Source organism: Triplophysa rosa, linkage group LG16 (assembly GCF_024868665.1).
Source record: "Triplophysa rosa linkage group LG16, Trosa_1v2, whole genome shotgun sequence".
Taxonomy (NCBI): domain Eukaryota; kingdom Metazoa; phylum Chordata; class Actinopteri; order Cypriniformes; family Nemacheilidae; genus Triplophysa; species Triplophysa rosa.
The window spans coordinates 261901-279253 of NC_079905.1; the positions used below are offsets into that span (position 1 = coordinate 261901).

The 17353-nt window shown below is 43.2% G+C and overlaps 1 protein-coding gene across 3 annotated transcripts; it reads left to right on the top strand.

The window, feature by feature from the left end:
• The first annotated feature begins 71 nt into the window (after positions 1-71).
• Positions 72-17300, top strand: LOC130566517 (cilia- and flagella-associated protein 69-like). 3 transcript variants are annotated; one of them, XM_057353971.1, is made up of 22 exons: positions 72-397; positions 471-530; positions 620-685; positions 918-1027; positions 1879-1955; positions 7612-7710; positions 7856-8008; positions 8118-8295; positions 12228-12351; positions 12997-13045; positions 13139-13260; positions 13392-13617; positions 13694-13858; positions 13935-14050; positions 14391-14509; positions 14620-14701; positions 14814-15006; positions 15075-15182; positions 15941-16017; positions 16084-16281; positions 16368-16454; positions 16532-17299. In XM_057353971.1, the coding sequence occupies exons 1-22, from the start codon at positions 317-319 to the stop codon at positions 16646-16648; spliced, it is 2607 nt and encodes an 868-aa protein (XP_057209954.1). In that variant the 5' UTR covers positions 72-316; the 3' UTR covers positions 16649-17299. The 3 variants fall into 3 exon arrangements, with proteins under 3 accessions (XP_057209954.1, XP_057209956.1, XP_057209955.1); XM_057353972.1 differs by having other exon boundaries at positions 135-397; positions 461-530; XM_057353973.1 differs by lacking the exon at positions 7612-7710 and having other exon boundaries at positions 16532-17300.
• The last annotated feature ends 53 nt before the right edge of the window (positions 17301-17353 follow it).

Consider the following 17353-nt stretch of genomic DNA (forward strand, 5'->3'; position numbering starts at 1 on the left):
CGACACTTCCGCTCCTCAGCACACGACGTCAAAATAAAAGTCCTAGACTCTAGAAAACACACCGCGTCATGAGACGTCAGAATGAAACGTTCGCTATTATTCTTAAGTTCACTAAGAACTACAGAGAAGTTCACATATAGAAGCAGCATTATGCCCTGAACTAAACGGAGCATTTTTGTCTCGAGCGTTGTTCCGTAAACTGCGCACGTTACTATAGCAACAGAAGCGTGTTCTGGTCGCCATCCCTCACACGCAGAGCCGAGGAAGAAGCGTTACGAGGAGTTCATGAGTTTCAGTCGTTTATGACAGACCAAAAATGTTGTCCGGTGTGACACAGCTCAACGGGTTCGTTTCTAAACAGATCTTTACTGAGAGAAGGTCAGCAAATCAGTATGAGGTGAGTGTAACGCGACACATTTCACGTCGTTTTCCTCCTTGTGTCGCATTCATTTGATTTCAGTGTTTTCCAGACTGTAAGATTTAACCACGAGCTGTCTCGAGTCATTCGCCTGCTGGAAGATCCTCTTTCAGTAAGACATTACAGCTGACAGCTTCTGACTGAATGATCAAATGCTCTTGTGTAAAAGACATTAGAATAAATCCACAAATATCTTTGCAGTCGTCATTGAAAGAGAGACACATGTTCATGCTGAAGAAAGTGGTGAAGACGCGCCAGCGAGGATTTGTATCCTAAAACATGTTGCTGCAGGTCAATAGCTTTCAGTGTGAGGTTGTGTGGTGTTGTGTAGTGTTGATAATCACTTGTGCAGCTCTGCAACTCCCTTGATCCCAATTAACTCAATCACAATCAGCGTTTTCCTTCATGTAATAGAACTTGATGATAATGTGTGTCTGTGAGCGTGCGTGAGAGAGATCGTCACATAATACAGGCTTTTCTTTAAAATGCCCATGGCAAGCTTTTAAGGGATCTTGCAGACATATTTAAGATCGTAAACATTTGTGCTGAAAGAGCGACGGATGATCTGGATTATGCCCGAGTCCTCTGTGATTTACTGCACATCTGCGGGTAAGAAACTCTGGAATAACCTTCCCGATACTATTCGAGGGTCAGACACACTCTCCCAATTTAAATCTAGATTAAAGACACATCTTTTCAGCCAAGCATTCACTTAATGCAAAATATGCTAAATAAACCACCGGGAACTGCATTTATTAGATATTATTTACTAGAATAATCTTGTTCTATAAACACCATGCACTGTGCTGTTTTTTTACCTTTTTTGTGTTTTTCAGTTTTTCTTATTTTCTCCTGTAAAGCTGCTTTGGAACAATGCACATTGTGAAAAGCGCTATATAAATAAAATTGAATTGAACTGAATTGAATACTCAGCCAATGGACTTGTGTCTGCTGTGTCACGACATATGCCCGGTTAACCGAAAATATCTATCACGTGATTTATGCACAATTTGTGAGTGCGTAAGTACGGTACGGTAAAATGCTGCTGCATCCGAAAGCCAGAGGGCGCTCTCGTGCAGAAACTCCAAATACGCACTGCAGAAGAAGACCATAACACACGTAGTTCTAGGAAATGCCTAAGGACATGTTTTTATCACCGATCCTCAAGCCTCCTCAGGTATTTTCATGATAATAAAGTATATTTATAATGATCATGTTTGACGGGTGTTGCTTTTTTAAATGCACGTTATAAGAGACACAAACTCGCACTGATTTTAGATCGAGCAGCATTTCCTACTGATCCCAGAGACGTGCTTCACGGACAAGCTACGCATCAATAAAATAATCGATACCTTGCATTATCGCAGCCAGCTCGGTTTCAGCAGGATTTAGTGGTAACCGCGGTTAACCGGGCACATGTCTAGTCACGAGTGAATTTATGTCTGTGCTTTGACTTTAAGGCGGCCCTTCCTAAAGGAGAAGACATCTGATGAGATGAACTACGCCTCTGTAGTGATGGACTGTCTGTCTCAAATGGGTGAGCTTTAATGGTATTTCACTACATACAGAGGAACAAAGTGTTGAGTCTCACAAGACCACGGTGTTACACAGAGACATAAAAGACATATGACAGATATAAATGTACACTTCTGTCAGGACCACTGTCGTATGTGAACCTGGATGACAAAACCAGTCTTTAGGGTCAATTTAAAAGGGGATTTTTACATCATTGAAAGCTGAATAAATAAGCTTCCCATTGATGTATGTAGGGATGCTCATATTGACCGTTTAACCGTTAACTGATCGTTAAAATTTTGACCAGTTAATACTATCAGTTAAACGATTTAAAAGGTAGGCTATGTTTATTTTAAGTTTAATAATATTAATAATACGTTTTTAAATGACTATTAAATCGTGCATGTTTTTAGTTTTCTGTATGGTGAAAGAAAAACATGCTAAGCATTAACTCACGGAGCGTGCAGACGCGTGCGACTAGGTGTAAATTATGGCAAGCCGATGGTGTCAGAATTACGCCATAGATTAAAGGCGTTTATATCCGAACGCCGTTTTTGACGGCGTTTTAAACCGTATTTGCGCCACAAAATTCGGCGTCGCAATTCCAAACGCCGTAAAAAACGCACAAGTCCATAACGCAGTATTTAACGGCGTTCTAAGGCGCTTGAATATGGAACGCCAAATGGGTCACATTTCGCCATCAACTAGACGCCTGGTGTTCAAAAGACGCCTGGTTTTACGGCGCTTAAGACTCGCAGACGCCGTAAAGTACGGCGTTTTGTAGCGCATGCACCGTAAATTATGGCATTTTTGCCGTCGAAACGCCGTTAATAACGGCGTTTTAAGTGCAATTGGAAACGCCGTTCATTTCGCCGTTTGGACTTCCATAGTACGCCGTAAACGATGGCGTTTCCGTGTAACAATGACGCCATAAAAAGCGGCGTTTTCTATAATATTCAAATCAGCCCCGCCTTTTCAACATAGTCCATCCCCTCCAATGAACCGAAAGACCTGTGTAGTAGAATGTCGATCTGAATAACGTTTCCTGTTTGTAACTTTATTGCGAATAATGTTTAGACTTTCATTATGTGATTTTATCCCATTGGTCACGTTTTTCCATCTTTCCGTTTATCATATGTGCACAAACGGCATATTTTCTATAGTGTGCACGGTCATGACTCTGTGTACGTTCATGTTTGTAAAATGCATTGACTTCTCTCACGAAGGTGTCAGCTTCGGTAGCGCAGTGGATCGCGTGCGCGGCAGCAGCAAAGTATCGCTTTTAGCGACAGGAGTTCGACTCCGCGGTCCGACCATCTTCGTTCCTTTTGAATTGGTTTATTGGGTCATGTTTTAAAATGTCGGAACACTACCCTGTTGCTGACAACTGATTAAATGACAAGAAAGGCTTATTAACAAGCCAACCGGTATAAGGCCTTAATGCATGCAGCTGCGGGCTAAGTCTGCTTACTGTACAGTGGCTTTTAAAAACGATTTCCCATACGAACGCATTTGTTTTTCTATTTACATATAGACTGTACATGCTGCATGCATTCAGTATAAAACGCTAAAAGCTTTTGACGATCAAAAATCTAAAAATGATGGAGAATGTTCACATACAGATACAATAAGGTAAATGCTGACAAAAAAAGCTATTGTTGCGTTATTATTATATAGATTTTTTAGGTGACAAAAACGGCATTTTAAAGGAAAATATAGCCCTGTTTTTATAACTTATTTATTGGTAAATACAGAACAACAAGCAGCAAAGGTGCAATTAGAACGAAACGGTTTTCCCTTCATGATAAAAGGATAGCCTACGTACAGCCATCTTAAGCTAAATTGTAAAACGACATCGAGCTGAGTTTCTTTATTGAAAAAAACACGTGCTTTGTCGAGTAAAATAAATCATATCGAAATGAAAGTTTGTTTCTCAGTCTGATGAGGCCGGCTGCTGAGAAACGCGCTCCTCAGAGGCCCGCTGCTTCGGGTATAGCCTATACCATAAATACTGCCTTCTTTTAGAGGTTGCTAAGCGATCACATTTGTTAAAAACATTTTTGTATTTTGGGATGGACTTTCAGCCGAGCATTTAGATATAATTCATTTTACTTGACAAAGCTTATGAAACAATATAAAAATGACGACCATGCTGACTTGAGTGTTTATGCGTGTTCTCTGTGGAGAACTACTATTATGTGAAGTCTGCTTTATTAACGTTTTCTTCCGTTAATAAAGTAAAAAAAATATTTTATTATGTATCCTTTTACAAGCACACAGCATTTTAGATTAACTCACATTACCTACGGGACATATTGCCATTTACCTCCGTAAAGAGACTGACGCTATATCGTGTGTGGCACTGCAAAGAGGCTTCTATTACTAAAAATAAACAGCCACATTTCCATTTGAAATAAAAAATGTTATGCATTCTTTATATTATTCAGCTCATGGAATGTGCGGGATTCAGGGCTGGTGGTATATGTTTCAAAAACATAATTAAAAAGCCTATCATGCATTTTAATGCACATATTTGGGCTATTGTTAGCCAAATAAATTGCATTCATCATATTACTGCAAAATATGTCCACAATAAAAAGCAAAAAGAGTTTGACTATTGGGTTAAAGGACTTACATAAAGTAAAAGAGAAAATAAAGTGCGGTGTTGAGAGTTATTCAAAGATTGTAAGTCACAAAAATGATCTTACTCTGACTGAACATCCAAAACGTGCTTGTATTAGATAATACACAAGATTTGTGTATTATCTAATACAAGCATTATCTGTTGTGTATTATCTAATATTTTTTGTATTGTCAACATTTACCAGCCATTTACGAAAAATATATGTTTTAAGTTGTTTCTTGAATGAAGAGAGAGACGTGGTTGACCGGACTGTATCTGGAAGATCGTTCCACCAGCATGGAGCAAGCAGCAGTAAAGAATAATGAGCGGAAAATTTATGATTTAATACCCTTTTGTGAGCTACCAGGCGCCGTTCATTCCCTGAGCGCAAGGCGCTATTTTGGGGTTATTATTATATAATGTTTTTAAATGAATAAGACATAAGTTTTAAATGGAAATATATATTGTTTTATTTATTTAATGCAGAACAACAGGTGCAATTACAACAAAGTGTTTCCTTTATGCAAAAATAAAATGAAAAAAGACACCTAGCCATCTTAGATAAATATAGCCTACATTGTCAAATGAAAATAAATAAAAGCTAATTGTTTAGCCTGCATTGAAAACTTATATAGATCCTCAATACAAAGGTCAATGGAACACAGTGAAGTCTAAAAGAAAACAAATTAAGCCGATTTATGCAACCACACTAACTGTGCAAAACGAATGCAACACAAAAAGCCCTGGATAGTGTGACATTTACATTAATATATTACTCCTTATATTACTTATAACAAGCTATATCCACAACACATGTACATTATATTCTAAGTTTCTTAATCGAAAATGCTGTGTGCTTGTAAAAGGATACAGAATAAAATAATTTTTGCTTAGATTTAACTTTTTTGTCATTGCATATGTACAAGTACAAGGCAAACGAAATGTGACCTCTGCATTTAACCCATAGTAGAACACACGCACAGCAAGTGGTGAACACAGGTACCACCGGAGCAGTGGGCAGCTATCACTGCAGCGCCCGGGGAGCAAGTAGGGGTAAGGTGCCTTGCTCAAGGGCACCTCAGTTGTTACCTGCCGGCCCTGGGAATAGAACCGGCAACCTTCTGGTCACGAGTCCGACTCTCTAACCATTAGGCCACAACTGCCCCCTTTACTTTAATATTGTTTCATAAGCTTTGTCGAGTAAAATGAATTATATCTAAATGCTCGGCTGAAAGTCAGTTCCACACACGGTATAGCGTCAGTCTCTTTACGGAGGTAAATGGCAACATGTCCCGTAGAGTGGTCGCGTGCTAATGAAATTTAAGTGGGCAGGTGATGTGCGTTAAGGTGATTATTGAAAGGCTGTTGGCCAGGCTGTCGGGAGCGCTTAAGAAACTTAGAATATACTGTAAGTTTGTTGTGGAAAAAGATCTCTTATTCCTGACTTTCTTTATATATTAACCACGCATTAAATGCTGAAATATAAAAAAATCCCTGTGACACAGATAAACATGAGACCAACGATGTAAAAATCTGCAAATGGTCCGAGCGGGACTCGGACCAGCTAAAGACGCATCATGCGACTGAGAGCAAACCGAACTAACCTGTAGACTAACAGCAACGACTCGTTTTACTTCTAATTCTGTCATCATTTACACATTGCTTCCTGGAACATACCGCATTGTTATATTTTTTTCTTTTCAGCTGGTTTTTCTTTCATTTCTTTCCATTTTTGTTTTCCACAAAGTTAAGCTGGATATGGATTTGAGGTGACACTACGGTCAGATGGTTTCATCGCGTGCCAGACTCCCAGTTAACTTAAGTGAACAGCGCTCTTGGAAATTGTACCGGATGCTCCGAGCCTCCGACTTACCGTAGAGCTCGCAAACCCAGAAGAGGAGGGGCTATGTATATTCGCTAATAAGTTTGCATTTTGAGTGACGTGTGACGTTTTTTAAATTCCAGTTTATTATTAGAATCTTATAGGTTAATGTTCGGATAACGAGTGTCGGTTCTCGGTTAGGGAAATTAACCGAAATGAGCATCCCGAGATGTATGGTTTGTTAGGATAGGACGATATTTGGCCGAAATACAACCGTTTAAAATTCTGAGGAATGTGAGGGTGCAAAAAATCTAAATAAGTAGATAATGGCCTTTAAAGTTGTTAACCAGAGGCGCCGTGGCAGGCCGATGCTGAGAAGAGTGGAGAGTAGATGAAATTCTAAACTTTACATGGATATCCAGCTTGAGTTGGTAATTCCCAAAGAGCGGATGGCAGCGAGCGATGTTTCTAGACGTGTTTCTGGCCATTGTTTTAGCGATGTTGCTGCATCCACTCACAAAAACAAAGTTCTGATATGTACGGTAAAACATTTACTAAATATCTTATGGAACATGATCTTTACTTAATATCCTAACGATTTTTAGCATAAACCAATCGATAATTTTGACCCATACAATGTATTTTTGTTTATTACTAAAAATATTCCCATGCTACTTAAGACTGGTTTTGTGCTCCAAGGTCACATATATAAAGGATAGCAACATTTAAGGTTGGCGGAATGAAACCGTTCTGGACAAACCCTCCATGCAGCCTTGCATGTCCCCGAACCAGAAGAGTTCATGATGCGTAACAGGATTCAATTAAAATGATCCGACAGATGCAGGCAGATCTGGTGGAGATGGCGGCAGGATTAAGCAGGAGATGGCGGCAGGATTAAGCAGCTGATAAGGAGCAGAGAAATTCATCTTAAACGGGCCGCAGTCTAGTGTGTGTTGTGTGACGTTGATTAGCTGCACCTGATGTGATCGGCTGATGCAAGCATGACTCACGTGACCTGATCTACCTAATCTAACTATACATATACTTTAGTAATCTAAACTAACTTTTCATAGGAGATGCTCTGTTGGTCTTCTTCTTTCACCCCTAAATTATATTTTGCACAAAAGCAAATGAAGGATAAGTTTGGCCATCAAAGCGGTTGACATGATAATTAATATTATATAGGTTATCCATCTAATTCTAAAGTGATGTTGTTTATGTGTCTGATAACAGGTTATCTGATGAAAGTTCCTGTCGCAGAGATCAGACATCAGATCTGTTCTTCTGTGATGGCTTTATACACCTGTGATAAACCCAGACCTGGTTTTGATGGTGGGTTACTTAAGGCTTGCCATGTGTGGACATTCAGCAGCATTGAAGGTTTATTATGTCGTGTGTGTGTGTGTGTGTGTGTGTGTGTGTGTGTGTGTGTGTGTGTGTGTGTGTGTGTGTGTGTGTGTGTGTGTGTGTGTGTCAGGTGCTTGCCCCACACGTGCTGACTACAGAGGGCTGATGGTGGAACGCAGTGGTCTGGCTGAAACCCTTGTGATGTCACTGCCCCTCATGGAAAACCAGCTGCCGGTCAAACTGTGTCTTCTTCAGACGCTGCAGATCATGTCCCGCACATCAGGTGACATCACTTCCTGTGTCATTAGAGATGAGATCTTCATCCTCGTGTCCCAAGCCCGGCCAGGTTTCAGAATATTTGGGTTGAGCGTGTGGTGTTATTCTATTTGCAGAAGTGAACTGTAATTTCATGCTGAAAGCTCAGGCCGCTCAGAAGATCTGTTACCATATGAGTGAACGCGACCCGTCGGGGCAGGTTCTGTTCCGCTCCTCAGAGGTCTTGTGGAATCTTCTGGAGAATGGATCTAAAGAGGAGGTCACCACTCAGCTCAGTAACACGGACTGCATAGAGTGAGGAGGAACTCATATATTTATATTTACTGAACGTTAACAACGCAATCAGAAAGGAAGGCTGTGATTGGCTAAGGTTCAAATGGTTGGAATGTAGTATAAATGAATGTTGGGTTAGGGTAAATAAGTGTGACCCAGCCTGTGAAAAATTCAAGTCATTGATTTCTCAGTCATTGTTAGAGGACTTCAATCTTTGATTTGGCCATATGCTCTCGGTCAATATCAAAGATATGAAGAGTAGATCAAAGAATGTTCTTTAAGTAATGTAGGAATATGAACAGAAAGAGATGTTCATCGATGGTCATCCGTATGATTGCATTGCACAACTAATCAATACAGTGAGACTGTTGTTTTTCATTCTCATAAGATAAGGGTTGCTGCTTACAATCTAGCCACAGGAGGTCACAAGCCAGTGTACTTTTTGTGCCGGTCCCAAGCCCGGATAAATAGAGAGGGTTGTGTCAGGAAGGGCATCCGACATAAAACTTTTGCCAAATCAAATATGCGAATCACTAACATGACTTCCATACCGGATCGGTCGGGGCCCGGGTTAACAACGACCGCCATCGGTGCCGTTGACCTACAGGGCACTGGTGGAAATTGGGCTACTGTTGGTCAAAGGAGAGGAGGAAGGCGTGTCCGTAGTCAGAGAGAGAAGAGGAAAGGCAGGAGTTTCAGACTGAAAGTAGGGACTTTGAATGTTGGTACGTTGACAGGTAAAGGCAGAGAGCTGGTAGATATGATGCAGAGGAGGAAAGTCGACATTCTGTGTGTCCAGGAGACCAGGTGGAAAGGGAGCAAGGCTAGAAGCATTGGAGCAGGGTTTAAACTGTTTTATCATGGTGCGGACAGGAAGAGAAATGGAGTAGGAGTGATCCTGAAGGAGAGTGTGTGAAGAATGTTCTGGAGGTAAAGAGAGTGTCAGATAGGTTGATGAGTCTGAAGCTGGAAATTGAAGGTGTGATGTTGAATGTTGTCAGTGCTTATGCTCCACAAGTAGGTTGTGAGCAAGAGGAGAAAGACAGATTCTGGAGCGAGTTTGAGGAAGTGATGCATAGTGTTCCCAGAGGTGAGAGAGTGGTGATAGGCGCAGACTTTAATGGACATGTTGGTGAAGGGAATAGTGGGGATGAGGAAGTGATGGGCAGGTTTGGTCTTCAGGAAAGGAACCCAGAAGGACAGAGGTTGGTAGACTTTGCTAAAAGTATGGAGATGGCTGTGGTGAACACGTACTTTCAGAAGAGGCAGGAACACAGGGTGACATATAAGAGTGGTGGCAGGAGCACACAGGTGGACTATATTTTATGTAGACGCTGTAATCTGATGGAGATTAGCGATTGCAAAGTAGTGGTAGGAGAGAGTGTAGCTAGACAGCATAGGATGGTGGTGTGTAAGATGACTCTGGTGGTGAGGAAGATGAAGAGAGCAAAGGCAGAGCAGAAGACAAAGTGGTGGAAGTTGGAAAAGGAAGAGTGCCGTGTTGTTTTCAGGGAAGAGTTGAGACAGGCTTTAGGTGGTCAGGAGGTGCTTCCAGATGACTGGACTACTACAGCCAAAGTGATCAGGGAGACAGGTAGGAAGGTGCTAGGTGTATCATCTGGAAGGAGAAAAGAAGACAAGGAGACTTGGTGGTGGAATGAGGAAGTTCAGGAGAGTATCCAGAGGAAGAGGTTAGCTAGGAAGAAGTGGGACAGTGAGAGGACGGAGGAAAGTAGACAGGAATATAGGGAGATGCAGCGTGAGGTTAAGATAGAGGTTGCAAAGGCCAAACAGAAAGCTTATGAGGATATGTATGCAAGGTTAGATAGTAAGGAAGGTGAGAGGGATTTGTATCGGTTGGCGAGGCAGAGGGATAGAGATGGAAAGGATGTGCAGCAGGTTAGAGTGATTAAAGATAGAGATGGAAATGTGTTAACAGGTGACAGGAGGGTGAGGGAAAGATGGAAGGAGTACTTTGAGGAACTGATGAATGAGGAAAATGGCAGGGAGAGAAGAGTAGTAGAGGCAAATATTGTTGAGCAGGAAGTAGAAAGGATTAGCAAGGGTGAAGTTAGGAGAGCTTTGAAGAGGATGAAGAGAGGAAAGGCGGTTGGTCCGGATGACATACCAGTGGAGGTATGGAAGTGTCTAGGAGAGATGGCAGTAGAGTTTTTAACTAGGTTGTTCAACGAGGTCTTAGAGAGTGAGAGGATGCCTGAGGAATGGAGGAGAAATGTTTTGGTGCCGATTTTTAAGAACAAGGGAGATGTGCAGAGTTGTGGAAACTATAGAGGTATTAAGCTGATGAGCCATACAATGAAGTTGTGGGAAAGAGTAGTGGAAGCAAGGCTAAGGGGAGAAGTGAGCATTTGTGAGCAGCAGTATGGTTTCATGCCAAGAAAGAGCACTACAGATGCGATATTTGCTTTGAGAAGGTTGATGGAGAAGTACAGAGAGGGTCAGAAAGAGCTGCATTGTGTCTTTGTAGATTTAGAGAAAGCGTATGACAGGGTGCCAAGAGAGGAGCTGTGGTATTGTATGAGGAGGTCTGGAGTGGCAGAGAAGTATGTTAGAGTGGTGCAGGATATGTATGAGAGCAGTAGGACAGTGGTAAGGTGTGCGGTAGGTGTGACAGAGGAGTTCACGGTGAAGGTGGGACTGCATCAAGGATCGGCTCTGAGCCCCTTCTTGTTTGCGGTGGTGATGGACAGGCTGACAGATGAGGTCAGACAGGAATCTCCATGGACTATGATGTTTGCGGATGATATTGTGATCTGTAGTGAGAGCAGGGAGCAGGTGGAGGAAAGTCTAGAGAGGTGGAGGTTTGCTCTGGAGAGAAGAGGAATGAAGGTTAGTCGCAGCAAGACAGAATACATGTATGTGTATGAGAGGGATCCAAGTGGAACAGTGAGGTTACAGGGAGAAGAGGTAAAGAAGGTGCAGGATTTTAAGTACTTAGGGTCAACAGTCCAGAGTAATGGGGAGTGTGGAAAAGAGGTGAAGAAGCGTGTGCAGGCAGGTTGGAATGGGTGGAGAAAAGTGTCAGGTCTGTTGTGTGATAAAAGAGTACCAGCAAGAATGAAAGGAAAGGTGTACAGGGCAGTAGTGAGACCAGCGATGTTGTATGGTTTGGAGACAGTTGCACTGAGGAAAAGACAGGAGGAAGAGTTAGAGGTAGCAGAGCTGAAGATGTTGAGGTTCTCTTTGGGAGTGACGAGGATGGATAGGATCAGGAATGAGTACATCAGAGGGACAGCACATGTGAGATGTTTTGGAGACAAAGTTAGAGAGGCCAGGTTGAGAAGGTTTGGACATGTTCAGAGGAGGGAGAGTGAATATATCGGTAAAAGGATGCTGAGGTTAGAGCTGCCAGGCAGGAGGCCAAGAGGAAGACCAAAGAGGAGGTTTATGGATGTAGTGAAGGAGGACATGAAGGTAGTCGGTCTGAGAGAAGAGGATGCAGGGGATAGGGCTAGATGGAGGCAGATGATTCGCTGTGGCGACCCCTGAAGGGAACAGCCGAAAGGAAAAGAAGAAGAAGGGTTGCTGCTTACAACAGGGCTTATGCCATTTTCTAATCACTTAAAGGGATAGTTCACCCAAAAATGACAATTCTGTTATCATACCTGTATACATTTGTTCTGATCAACACAGAAAGATATTTGGAAGAATGTTTGTCATTTTCAGTTCTGGAACATCATTGACTACCATAGTAGGAAAAATGTGTGCTCCATAACTTGAACCAACCCTGAGGGTGAGTAAATGATGAAAAGGTTCATTTTTGGGTGAAGTATCCCTTTCAGAGAACAATATAATTTTTCATTTGTTTCTTTTGCGTTCTTGGGAGTGAAATGTGAGTCTTACTGTTCTGGGAAGATTCAGCTGCAGTGATTGTGATGTGCACATGAAGACATGAGCGCTGTTGATGATTTCTGTCGTGTCGTGTGTGGCAGATCTCTGAAACAGGCTTTTCTACATCAGCTCTTGAATGGCTTTCGTCATTATGATCAACAGCTGAGGAATGACCTCCTGGTGCTTACATCACTGATCGCAGCCAATCCGCACGCTCCGTTCACTGTGAGTCTCTTCATCCTCTACACAAATTTTGTGTGTACTCTTCTTCATCAGCATATGTGTGTGTGTGTGTACTCTGTTCATCAGCTCTGTGTGTGCGCGTGTGTGTGTGTGTACTCTGTTCATCAGCTCTGTGTGTGCGTGTGTGTGCGTGTGTGTGCGTGTGTGTGCGTGTGTGTGCGTGTGTGTGCGTGTGTGTGCGTGTGCGTGCGCGTGTGTGTGTGCGCGCGCGTGTGTGTGTGTGTACTCTGTTCATCAGCTCTGTGTGTGTGTGTGTGTGTGTGTGTGTGTGTGTGTGTACTCCGTTCATCAGCTCTGTGTGCGCACGTGTACTCTGTTCATCAGCTCTGAGTGTGTGTGTGTACTCCGTTCATCAGCTCTGTGTGCGCGCGTGTGTGTGTGTGTACTCTGTTCATCAGTGTGTGTGTGTGCGTGCGTGCGTGTGTACTCTACTCCGTTCATCAGCTCTGTGTGCGCGTATGTGTGTGTGTACTCTGTTCATCAGCTCTGAGTGTGCTTGCGTGCGTGCGTGCGTGCGTGCGTATTCCGTTCATCAGCTCTGTGTGCGCGTGCGTGCGTGCGTGTGTGCGTGCGTGTGCGTGCGTGTGTGTACTGTGTTGATCAGCTCTGACTGTGTGTGTGTTTTAGGAAAGCGGGTTTGTCAAGCATCTCACACTGCTTGCTACATTTCCAGAGTGTGAGTTTCACTTTAGTTTTCAGAGCAGTAAAGTGACAAGTGCAAAACAGTGAGGTATCACACCTTTGTGTAAGAATATTTTGTGTTTCACAGTGAAGAGTCACAATCCTCTGGTGCGGAACCTCCGGCTATCCTTCAACCACGAGGACTTTGAGATGAAGAAACTCTTGCTGAACGTGATTGTGGTTCTGTCTAAAGATCTGTCTGCTCTGCAGGTGACTCTGTTAGAAATGACTGTTGATTTTTGTGAAAGCTCTCCTTGCACCAGTGAATTTCAGAATGTTGTTTTCCGAGTCATTATTTGGACACGAACCCTTTGGCTGTTTGGTGTTTTTCTGCTGAACAGTTGTTTAGACAGGGTCGTGTGATGCTGGCCCTGATGCTCTTGATAAAGCCGAGATCACGTGACGCTCATGGCGGCAGATGCAGTTGGACCTCCGGCCAGCAAGAGGAGCTGCAGCTTCAGGCTTTGGCCACGCTGAGCACGTTAGCTCCTCTGATGCTGGATGATTACATCACGTGTCAGGCCAACACCTGCCTGCTGCTGCTGCTGGACTGGTGTCTACACGCAGGTACGTGATGTTGTCTACTGAGTGCACGTCCGCTTCATGTGACACAGGCCATCAGTTATTGTTTTTCTTCATTCAGACTCGTTCAGCGGGCAGGGTCACAGTTTCCACGGCACCGGTGGACGTGGCGGGAAGAAGGCGCAGATGAGATACTGCATTCGTGTGCTCAGATCTGTGGTGTGTGTTGGCAATGAGCTGCTGATTCAGGACCTCTGTGATCAGGGAGCTTTAGGACAGCTTTTGGGTAAGAAAGCTCATCATCCTGACCCTAACCGTACTGTGGTGTGTCATTATTGATTTGATATTGTGTGTGTGTTTAGGGGTGCTGCGCTGGTTCTTCGAGACACGGGAGACAGAAGACGACATCTCTCTTGAGATACAGATGGACATTCAGGTCATTCTGTCAGTGCTCTGTGAGGGGGATCTGCACAGGAAGGTGACACAATCCACATATACTGTAGCAGGCTCTCTGTGTTTGAGTTAACCCTGCCTGCTCCTTCTGTAGTGTGTTTGTGTGTTCATGTTTGTATATCCTGGTGGGGACCTAAACCTGAATGCACACCAACACATGGGGACTCGTGTCACTGTGGGGACCAAAATTGAGGTCGTCATGGGCACAAAAGCTTATAAATCGTACAGAACAATATTTTTTGAAAATCTAAAAATGCAAAACGTTTCCAATGATCTTTAGGGTTGGGGTAGGGGATAAAAATCATCACGCCTATGGACTGTCCCCACGGAGATAACAAACCAGACGTGTGTGTGGGTGTGTTCAGGAGCTGTTTGGCAGTGATGGTGTGGACATTCTGCTTCAGTATTTAAATGTGGACGCTCAGCTGATCTTCAGTGGGTTGGGTCATAATAAACTGCTCCTGTCCACCGTGGACTGTGTTTGGTGAGACGCACACACACACACACACACACACACACAGATTTCATTACTTTAAAGTGTTTGATAGTGGTATTTTATTCAAATGGAGTGATGGATGTGGTGTGCGTCCACAGGTCGTGTGTCATCGGCTGTTTTAATACGGAGGACGTGTTTTTGGAGAGGCGAGGTGTTCATCTGCTCCTGCGTCTGCTGCAGGTGATGGGGATCGAGAATTTCTCTGACCTGCCTTTTCTGCTGTTTAGTTTCATTAAATGCTCTTTTTGGAATGGACAAAAAATAAATTAAGAGAGAATGTTGTTTTGTGAAGGCGAGCCCCAGACATATGTTGAGCACGCTCATCGGGACTCTTCTGGAGTTGTGTGAAAACCCGCAGGCGCTTTCTCACGTGCTGAGCTGGAGAGGAGAGAAAGACGTCACCGCCCCACAACTCCTCCTGCAGATCTGGAGGAAAGAGGAAAATCTGATGGGCATCACACGAGACCAGCGGGGAATTATCACAGGTACTGATCACAGTAATTTTTTCCAAAACACTAGAACTTCAATCTAACGCTAACCCTGTCACTCATAGATGTGGAGCAGCCTGAAGATGAAACATCATCACATGATCTCAGCGCTTCAGTCAGAGATGTGTCAGAAAACCTGTGTGCAAACATCTACTGCCTGTTCTGCAAACTGGGTAAAGCCTAAACAAATTCTAAAAGTCTTTATGGGTCGGTTTCACAGACAAGGCTTTGCTTAAGCTAGGACTACACATTAGTTAGGGTCAGGATATTTAAGTTGCTTCTATAAAAATGCCCTACTGGTGTGCATCTTGAGACAAAACAATAACACTGATATATTATCAGTTAAGACCGCTCAAACATTCTTTTTAGTCTGAGACTTTTAGAATTTTAAAGTTTTACTTAATTAATATTGCATATAGGAATTTATAGTCTGTTATATTTGACCTGTGCTTCTCTCTCCTTTATCTTAAATGTGTGCTCTCACTGAGTGTGCCTGCCTGTGTGCCTGTGTGCCTGTGTGCCTGTGTGCCTGTGTGCGTGTGTGCCTGTGTGCGTGCGTGCGTGCGTGCGTGCGTGCGTGCGTGCGCGTGCGCGTGCGCGTGCGTGTGTGTGTGCGTGCGTGTGTGTGTGTGTGCGTGTGTCTGTGTTAGTACGTGTGCATATTGTGTGTGTGGAGTGTTTTGTATGTGGGTATGTCTGTCTTCTGTGTTTTCACCTTTTTCTTGTTTTTACAGGTATAACTTTAATTGTTTTGCTTATAGTCCATATGTCTTATGTACAGCTGCTTTGTAACAATGAAAATTGTAAAAAGCGCTATATAAGTAAAGTTGAGTTGAGACTTGTCTGTGAAACCATACAACGTTCATCTTGTAGCTCGACACAGAATATCATTTTCAAGATATCAGTGATGTAATAATGATTGAAACTGCAGGATTTCAACAGCTGTCAGGTTTGAGCACAGCAGATTACATCACACTCGGCATCATCAGCCAATTCCTGGACTTCAAGGTAAATCATGAAAGATGTTTCTCTGTAGCCATCACACACCTGACATGAAGTTGAAATGTTTGTCAGGTGACTGACGTGTGGGCAGAGATCTCATCTGAGCTGTCTGATGAAGGGCTGCCGCTCATCTCGTCTGATGATGAGGCCCTAAAGAGCATCAGACAGATCGCTAAAGACAGGGCTGAGCACGTGTGCGCCCTGCAGCGAAGCATTCTGGACCGGCAGCATCATGCTGACGTGCAGGAGGAGAGACGGATGTACGCTGAGGTACAGCGGTAGCAGTCATTCGCTGCTGAGCAGTGATTGGTTGAGGGGATCAGTTTGTGATTGATGTCAGTGGGTTTTTGTTGCAGATCAGCTTCACTCATAAGCAGAGAGAGTTAGCTGCAGAGGCCTGGAGGAATTATGTTGCCAGGACATCGAACTACAGCATCTTAAAGGTGTGACATCTTTACAGAGATCGAGTCGACTTTATTTGACTCTCTTTACTCATTCGAGACCTTTCTATGCATGACAGGAGTTTAAAAAGCTACGAGAAGAGTGGAGCGCCAGACGCCCAGATGCGACATCACACGTGGCCCTCGATGGAACCCTGAAACAAGAGAGCCCTTCAAATGATGTCTCGCATCACTAAACCATGACCCGTGACATTCATTTCATATACAAATACACACTACAGTACCTTCGAACCTCTCTTACTGTAGTTCATTAAGCAAACATCAAAACTGCTGTTTAAAAGTCTTTATGCTGTCATTCTGAAGAAGCATCAAACATCGTCCCGGGGCCATCACTCATCTAAGACTGTGTCTCACTGACTAGCTATTCACCAGGACTAATCAGGCTTACTTTAGTCTGAAATATACTTTTTATGTAACTAGAAATAGTCTTGTCAGTTTATGCATCCGGCCCCTGCGGTCACCTGATCCAAACGTGTTAAAAAAGGTTTTATAATGAACAATAAAAAAAGAGTCGGTGTTTATTGACTGTAAATCTAACACAGTCACACTTGTGTGTTTGTATTATCTTAGAATGAGCTGTTTCTATCTACATACACCGCGCCGCACGTCACCTCACATGGAATTCACCGTGTTGTTTCTACAGTAGCCCTGAATGGACAAACTGGAAAGAAGCGAAAATGCAACAACATCTTGGTCCTGTGTCAGCCTCCGCAAGTGGAGAGAGCTGTTGATTGCAATTCACAATCTCACCGCTAGATGTCGCTAAAAGTCCTTTAAAGAAAGATGCATTTTGTTTTTAGCGCAGGGTAACAGATCACAGATCAAGAGCGGCTTTGTTTTAGATCTAGTGTAAACATGTAGGCCCGGTTTCACAGACAGGG